General features: G+C 58.2%; 1 protein-coding gene across 1 annotated transcript; it reads right to left on the bottom strand.

The window, feature by feature from the left end:
• Positions 1 to 805: 805 nt before the first annotated feature.
• On the bottom strand, positions 806 to 3,592 carry INSM1 (INSM transcriptional repressor 1). The gene has a single exon (XM_037812264.1). It carries the CDS (start codon positions 3,485 to 3,487, stop codon positions 1,952 to 1,954), a length of 1,536 nt encoding a protein of 511 aa, XP_037668192.1. The 5' UTR covers positions 3,488 to 3,592; the 3' UTR covers positions 806 to 1,951.
• Positions 3,593 to 8,088: the final 4,496 nt, after the last annotated feature.

Below are 8,088 nucleotides of genomic sequence, written 5' to 3' on the forward strand. Positions count from 1 at the left end.
AATGCACAATTGCGTTGATCACAGCCTTATTGGAATGTTTCAAAGACACAGGAAAACAGCCCAAAATATTAACCAGTGGGTGTCAGAATTGTTTTTCAGAGCTGAGTGACACATAATGGAACACATTGTTGTTACCTGCATTAAATTTAATAGCCCCAAACAGATGGCGTTCCATTTTTTTCCCCACAGAATGGGTTGCTCACCTGATTGGAAAATTACCTCTTGAGCCCTTACCCCAAACCAAGTTGCTTAACTTCCATTGCATCCAAATGTGAATTGGTTTGCTTCCCTTACTTTGGAAATCTGACCATAAAATCATTTCTACTTTCTTTCTATTAGATATTTAAAGAACAAAAACCACCCACTTTATTTGTTTTTAGGAATTGCTTTAACACCGAACCCCAAATTGTTGAGAAACGGAGGATTTGTTAAATTAAATTAGTGTTCCTACATCTCCTTGGTTGAAAGGATAGATTTTTGTGGACACTTTATCTAGACTTCTCTGAAAAAGACGTGCAGGGTCTTCATTCAACACAGCCTTCCAGTACATTCCCAAAGACCCCAATAAACCTTCAGCTCCAGTCAGCTGTTTTAGAGGCTACACCCTTGAACTTCTAGAAGGGCAGAACCCAGCAGCTCAGTTTCAGCTCTAAAAATCCAAAACCTCAGTGATGGTGGTGGTGAGACACACACACACACACACAGAGAGACAGAGACAGAGACAGAGACAGATTTTAAAGAAACCATTAGAAACTATTGTAAATCCTTGTTGAAACCATGTGATGCAGAAATAAGTCCATCTTACTTTGACTTTGAAAATATTTTATTTGAATAGTAAATACTTATACAGTTGAAACAGTTCTATTGAAGCTTTCTATAAATAGCTAACAATTAAGAAAATAATGTATGTAGAAAAGACATTGCATTTAAAAGTAAGAGCTGTCAATTGTACAAGGGCTTCAGGAGCCCTCCAAGCAGAATAAAATGGTATGTTGTCTGTAATTCGCTCAGATAGGTATAAAAGTTAAAACTTTTAGCAGATCCCTTTAGAAAAAGGCTCTCTTCTAAAGTACACAGTGAAATGTCAAGAGTGGCAGGGGCAAAAAAAAGCGTACCAAAAAAAAAATCTGCAATCAAATAATATCATAATCTTCATAATTAATATAAATAAATAAAGAATAAATAACAATTACTCATAAATCAACATATACATTTGGAGGAAACTCATATAATCCTACCTCTCAACAAGGATGATCGAACCAAAGATCTGATGTGAAATACTGAGGCAGCTTCTACAGCATCTTCTGAAAATTCCCTTCCCTCCCCCCAAAAACAATCGCAGACAACAGTTCAAGGCATTTGTGGCTATACTAAAGAAAACTCTTTTTTTAAGCAATTTGATTTGTTCACATACAAAAAGGTAAAGCCAGACTCCAGCAGTTCACAAGCCATAATAAAGCTAATCCTGTGGGAAGTTCAATTTACAGCCTGTGAAATATAAAGGCATTTATTCCTCAAGATTCACCCAAAACAACCCGTACGCTACATACATAGAGAGCAGAGATTGGTAGGCGAGAGCAAACCGCATTTCTAGACCATGAACACAGCGAATACTAGCAAGAAAAACAGCGGCTCCCTTCCATGGGGAGACTTCCAACCACAAGACAAACGCGTACAGCTTTTCTCCCCAGTACAGAAAGAGATCGGCTCCTGTTGCGCCATCGGTGATGGGGGTCGGGGGACAACGAAAAAGGGGAGGGGGTCCAAAAGGAGTCACGACGAAAGGGTCGGGGTTACCGTCACGCCACACCGAGAAGCGGAGACGACACTTGCCCGCGGGGTGGGTACCCCTGGCGCGAATGTGGGTTCGGGGAGCGCAGGACGCGCGGCCCGTTCTTTGTGGGTCTCCAAGCGAAGGCACAGTTCGGGGGGCCCGGGTGGAGGGCGCGCTCTAGCAGGCCGGACGCACGGGCACCTGCAGGAGAATCACCTGTCTGTTCTCGGACGGGTGGCACTTATTTATGTGCCGCGTGAGGCCGGGCGAGCTGTAGAAGGTGGCCGGGCAGTACTTGCAGGGGAACACCTGGGCGGCGTGCAGCAGGCGCAGGTGGCGCTCCTGAGCGCCCTTGCTGGGGAACGTCTCCCCGCACACCGGGCACAGGTGGCACTCGGCGGGCGCACTCAGGCCCAGCACGCCGGCCGCCTCGCCGTCGCCGGCCGCCTCCTGGGGCGCCTTCTCGTCGGGCCCGGGGTACAGAGCCAGTAGGTCCTCGGCCGGGGGCGCGGGCGGCGCGCCCTTGGCTTGCAGCGCCTGGTGGTGCGCCAGCAGGTGCTTGCGCAGATAGGCCTGGCGGCGGAACTTCTTGGCGCAGTGGTGGCACTCGTAGAGCCCGTCCTCCGAGCCCGACTCGGACACGCCGCCGGGGCTCGGCGTGTCGCGGTCGCTGCCGCCGCCCATCACATCCCGCGCCTCAGCCCTGGCAGCGGCTTCCGGCTCCGGCGCGCGGGCGGCGGCGGGCGCTGGCCGCGGTTTGTGCCAGCGGCGGTGCGACGCCAGGTTGGCGGGGCAGCTGAAGACCTTGGCGCACTCGGGGCAGCGGTACTCCACGCGCACGATGCGCGAGCACTTGTGCTGCGCCAGCGCGAACGGGTCTGCGTACTCCTCCTTACACAGCTGACAGATGAACTCGCCCAGCGGCCGGGCTGCGCCCCCCGCGCGGCCCCGCGGCCCCTCCACCGGCCCCTCCTTGATCTTGAGCCCCAGCACCGGCGACGTAGTCACTTCGTCCTCGAAGTGCAGCTTGCGGATAGCCTTGGGCTTCTTGGCACCCGGCGCCTTGGCTGCCTTGGCGGGCGGCTCAGCGGCGGTGGCGGGGGGCGCGGGCCGTTTGCCCGGGGGCCGCAGGGCGGCGGCGGGGGGTAGCGGAGGGGCAGGCCCGGGACCGCGGGCCGCCTCGGCCCCCGCCGCGAACGCCGTGCCCAGCTTGAGCTCCGCGGGCGCAAAGAGCAGCGCGTCACCGCCGCAGGTGCCGCCTCCGCCTGCGCCGTTCCCGCCGCCACCGGCGCCGCCTCCGAGCAGCGCGGCGGGCGTGGGGAAGGACTCGGCCGACACTGGCGAGCCGAGGTTGAAGCTGCGCTCGAAGTACTTGTGCTTCTCATGCTCGCGGCTCACCGGCCGCGTGGGGCTGTAGAGCGGCGCCGGGTGCGCGGCCTCGGGGTTGCCGAAGTGGGCGGCCCGCGGGCCCGGCGGGGGTGGCGGTGGGCCCGGCGCGCAGGCGAGCGCGGCGGCGAGCACCGCATGGGCGCGCTCGGCGGGCGGCGGCGGCGGTAGGGGGCCGGGCCCCGGGTTCGGCGCAGGGGGCTCGGCGCGGGCGCCCCCGCAGCCCGGCGAGAGCAGCAGCGCGCGGTCACCGTCCTCACCGCTGCGGACCCGGTAGGACACGGGCGTGGACTTCTTGCTGCGTTTCACCAGGAAGCCGCGGGGCATCTTGGCGCGGCGCGAGGGCAAGGCACCAGCTCGGTTTCCGCCTCGGCGCTCGACCCCGGCGGCCCTCAGTGGCCCCGGCCCAGGGCCCGCGCGCAGCAGCGGCAGGACTCGCGTGGCGCCTCGGCCCGGCTCTGCGCCCTGCACGCGCGTCCCTGTCCCCGGGTCCGGCCGCCGCTCCCTTTTAACTGGGGGAGGGGGCCATTGTTCTCGCCTCCCGCTTCCCCCGGAGCCAATCAACGCGGCCGCAGCTCCTCCGTCTGGTAGGGTGGGAGGGTGACCGGGCTGCAAAAAAAGGGGGCCGGGACTCGGGGTCGCCTGGTAGGTGCGGCAGATGTACCTGAGGGCGCGGACCCCCGCGCGCGCCCCTCGCCGCCCCGCCCGGCCCCGGCACACGCCCGGCCCCGCCTCCCTTCACGGTCTGCTGCTCCTCTATGGGGAGGCGCACGTGCCTGGGCTTTGTGTCTCTCCTCCGGGGGGCGCGGAGCCGCCAAATGGGCCCGTCCATCAGCGCGACAATGCGCGCGCCCCCTCCCGCGCGGGGATTACCCGCGGGTCGCGAGCAAAATAGCAACAAAGGAGAAGAATGGCCCCAAATATGCCAGGAGGGTTCAATGCGCACGCCGGAGCGGAGGGGGAAGTTGTGCGCGCTGATTGGGTGTGGACGGGTGCAGCAGCAGGCGTCGAGAGAGAACCGCGGGCCGGGGGCGGCTCAGGCGCTCCGCGTGGTGTTTGGGAAATAATTAAATAGCTGCCAAGCCGCGACAGCCGAGAGCGCTTCGGATGTATGGGCCGCGGGTCCCCGGGTCCGGACGAAAATGGGAAGCCAGGGTTTCGAGTTTGGGTGGAGGATTTGGCCTGTCTGACTGTACCCGAGGGCAGTTGTCAGTGCCCACGGGCTCAGCGCGGCCGCGGGCCTCAGGAAGATTTCTCTCGAGTTTGAAAAACAGCTGGCACTGCACTTCTCCAATCGCCAGCAGACGGGCGCTGGAGGGGGTGCGGGCTGGGCTGGATTCCTAAAGGACCGTGAATTTCCGAACTTTAAAAAAAAATTTTTTTAAGTACCTCGAGGCTTGAGGATTGGCATCATTGGAGGGACCCAACCCAGGCCGCTCGGAGCCCCTCTAGCCGCCCAGGACTGGGTTGATCCGGGTGAATTTGGCTAAATCCCAAAGGCGCGGTGAGCCGCGTGCGCGCGGGTGAAGTTGGTTTCCGCCCTCCCCGCGAGGCCTCATGCATTTTCATTCCGAGCGGGCATTTTGTCTGCCGGTTGACATCAGATGCTAAATCAAGGGCTCCAATCAAGGCGCTGCGGAATAACGGGGCCGCCTGTCTGGGCGCGGGGCCCCCCGGAGCCGTGCCCCCTTCACCTTTGTGAAGGAAATTAACCTCCAGCTATTGAGCGCCGGCCGCGGCCAATCTGGACGCAAAAGAGACGCGTGCTCCTGGCCGGGGGGAGGGGGGGGGCAATCTGTCCTCCCAGGCAGGCTGCAGCCTCGAAGAGGACAAGTCGCCTCCCCCGTTCCACCAGGAGAAGACAACAGGGAAGACCCCTCGCACCCACCCCCGCCCCCAACCCCGCCGCCGCCGGGTTTGGCCCTAGACCCCGGCCCTCTGCTTCCATCCACTTCCCAACTTAGCCCCAAGGAAACACAAAAGGCACAATCTCAGCATGTCTGTGTGGGGGGTGCGGTGTGTGTGGGGGGACAGAACCCCACGAGTGCGTGGTAGCCCTGATCGTCCATCATTAGGGAACAAATAGCAAAGCCACGTAAAATGTCATATGTTGTGGGGGGAAAGTGTCACTTTAATGAAAGAGAAGTAAACAAGCATTTTCCTGCAAAGCTTTTTTTTTTTCTTTTTTTTTCTTTTTTTTGCTGAGTTTTGCTTGCGCTTAATTCCACTGAAGGCATTTAATTGTTTTTGGATTTTCCCTCTGAAAATACCCTGGCGTGGAAATTAAGCAGATTTTTTTCTTTTTCTTTTCTTTTTTTTTACAGCGTCCACATGAGTAATAACTTATCTTGGGGACAGTTGTTAGGGAATCTCTCAGGTTAATCGAGGGGAAAGATTTGGTGATTTTATACTTGTGATATGTTTTTAACCCACAGACTGGAAAGAAAAGAATAAATATAATGGACTATGTTTTGAAAGGTCTCACCCTCGTTTAAAAAATGGTAACTCCCATGAATGCCGTTCCTACAAAAGTTAGACATCCGAAAGTGAGTGTATATAAATTTATAAATGTCTCCATCTATAAGTAACTGATGTTATTTCCTTGCTCTTTTGAGCACTGATTAATACTGCTGATGAAATTAGAAGTGGGAGAGGGATTCCGGGACAGCTCCAGCCAATTTTATTTTCTAATCACGAATCCCATCTGGATTGTGGAATAATAGGGCGGGGGCTCGCCCGCCATCCCCAACTGACCGCAGGGTATTTAGTCTTGCATATGTAACACTCTTTTCATTCAACAGATAACAGGGAGAGTTAGTCACCTGGTGAATCCTTTAAAAATAACAACACCCATAATTGTAAAGAAGGGAGGGGGAGGCGGAAAACAAAACAAACCAAAACAAAAACCAAAACCCCTGCCTGAATGCAGCGAATTCAAACAGGGCTCTGAATCAAGGGAATCTATTGAACGCTATTGAGATACCGAGATTCAACGGCTCCGTTTCTTTTCCTTTATTTGTGGTTTCTGGTCTTGTCAGCTGAAATGAAATCTGCTTTCAGACTGGTACATTCAAGATAAATGGAGACTTGAAAGGTGCAAGTTTTCGAAACTAATTTCATAACCCGGGACTGGAGAAAAATTAAGCTGTGCGCCAACGCGCACACACTCCAGCGACCTCCAAGCAGGTGCAACGACGTGCGGGGTCGTGGCTCTCCGCCGCCTTCTGCGTGATTTTATTTCTCAGAATCTGCGCCCCCAGGGATGAGGACGTCGGGTCAGATATTTGTCTTCCTCTAGGAAGAGCAAAGCGCCACCACGCTGCGCCCGCGCGACCGGCCTTCGCACACTGCGAATGATTCCGAGAAGAGGCAGCGTGGAGTTGGGTTGGGGAACACTGCGCTGATTTGCCACCAGCCCCTGGGGGATGGGGTGGTTGTAGCTTGGAGGTGGCCGCAGGAGTCACTGAGCAGAGAATTCAAGACAGGGCCTGGAAAAGTTCTTCCCGGGGCGGAGGCGTCCCCTCTCCGCCCTTCGCGGGCCTGGCCAGTGCTTTGGAAATACCCGGGTGTCCCTTACTTTCTTGTCCTTGTAGATTCGCTACTGTGGCTTCTTCCTCCGACGGCCGCAGAGTTGGAGGCCGCAGGCCTTGGAGCGCTCCTGTCCCGGCGTCCCGGGCTGACGTCGAGGCGCGCGCCCGGGTGCACAGAGACCCCCAGCTCGGCACGGAATCAAGAGTCGAGGCTCCAGGGAGTTTCTGGAAAGCGCCGAGCTTGGAAATACGGGCTAAAGTGGGAGGGGATTTCGGCCAAGGAGTTGACCCCATGGGGTGTCGGGGAATCCGGGCCGCCCCCGAGCTCTCTGGAGGCGAAGAAGAGCGGGTCCGCGATCTCACCAGCGGCGGGCGGCGCGTTTGGAGACGCCAGGCGAGAGCTGTCAGTGTCCCCCTCCCGTCCTCACTCTACTGCGGACCCCTCTCCTCGGCTTCCCCGAAGTCCCCAGCCCCGGCTCTCGGTCCCCACGAGCCCGGGCCGGGCGTGAGCCACGCGTTACCGCCGCAGTGCCCGCCGCCAGGCCGGCCGGCGCTCCGGGGTCCCCGAGGGGCCGCGCCCCGGTGCGCAAGTGCGCGCGGAGAGGCTGTGTGTTTGCAGGAATGAGGGGAGGCTGTGACAGTCCGAGGGGCACGCGAGAGCCACGCGCAGCCCGTCCGCCCGCCGCCCCGCCCGGCCCTGTCCGGCCTCCAGGCACCTTCTGGGGCCCCCGCCCGCGGGCCGCCGCTTTTGTTCGGCGCATTAGCATAAAGCTGCCAAGGATCTCGCGTTCAAATAATTCCACACAAAAGGAGAGCGCCTGAAAGAGAGCGAACAAGGGGGAATCCGCGAGGCTGCGCCGTCCGCCGGGCGCGGGGAGGGACCGTGCTCGAGTATTTCCCTCCCCTCGAGTTTCAAGTGCCCCCTGGCAATCTGCTGCGCGCCCATTGTTCAAGCGGGGGCCGACGGGGTGGCGGGCCGCCCCTTTTATCCTCCCGAGTGTGCCGTCGGGGCCGCTGCACGCTCCTTCAAGTGCCCTCCGGGCTATTTGTTTTTGCCTGGGGTGGGACGGGCCGGGGCCGGGGAGGGGGCGGCGGGGAGCCGAGAGGCTCCGGGCCTGGCAGCGGGAAGGGTGGGGTTGGCAAGAGGTGGCCAAGGGGGGGCCAGAAAATGTGGGACCGTCCCAACCGGAAAATGATGCCAGGTAGAGCTGGGATGGCGTCGATCCTGGGTCTCTAAAGGGCCTGCTTCCACCAGTGAGGGGCCGGGCTGCCTCATCCTCCGCGCGCCTCTGCCCCTGGAAAGGAACTGATGAAACCTGAGCCAAGACTGGTCCAAAAGTCCGTGGAGATCCCGACCATTCCCCCGTCTAAATACCCCCGGACGGGTGATGGGATAGC

The sequence above is a fragment of the Choloepus didactylus genome, chromosome 19 (genome assembly GCF_015220235.1).
Source record: "Choloepus didactylus isolate mChoDid1 chromosome 19, mChoDid1.pri, whole genome shotgun sequence".
Lineage (NCBI taxonomy): Eukaryota > Metazoa > Chordata > Mammalia > Pilosa > Megalonychidae > Choloepus > Choloepus didactylus.

Excerpts from the sequence above, each read along its gene's own strand:
- INSM1 (XM_037812264.1), bottom strand. The coding sequence starts at position 3,487 with ATGCCCCGCGGCTTCCTGGTGAAACGCAGCAAGAAGTCCACGCCCGTG.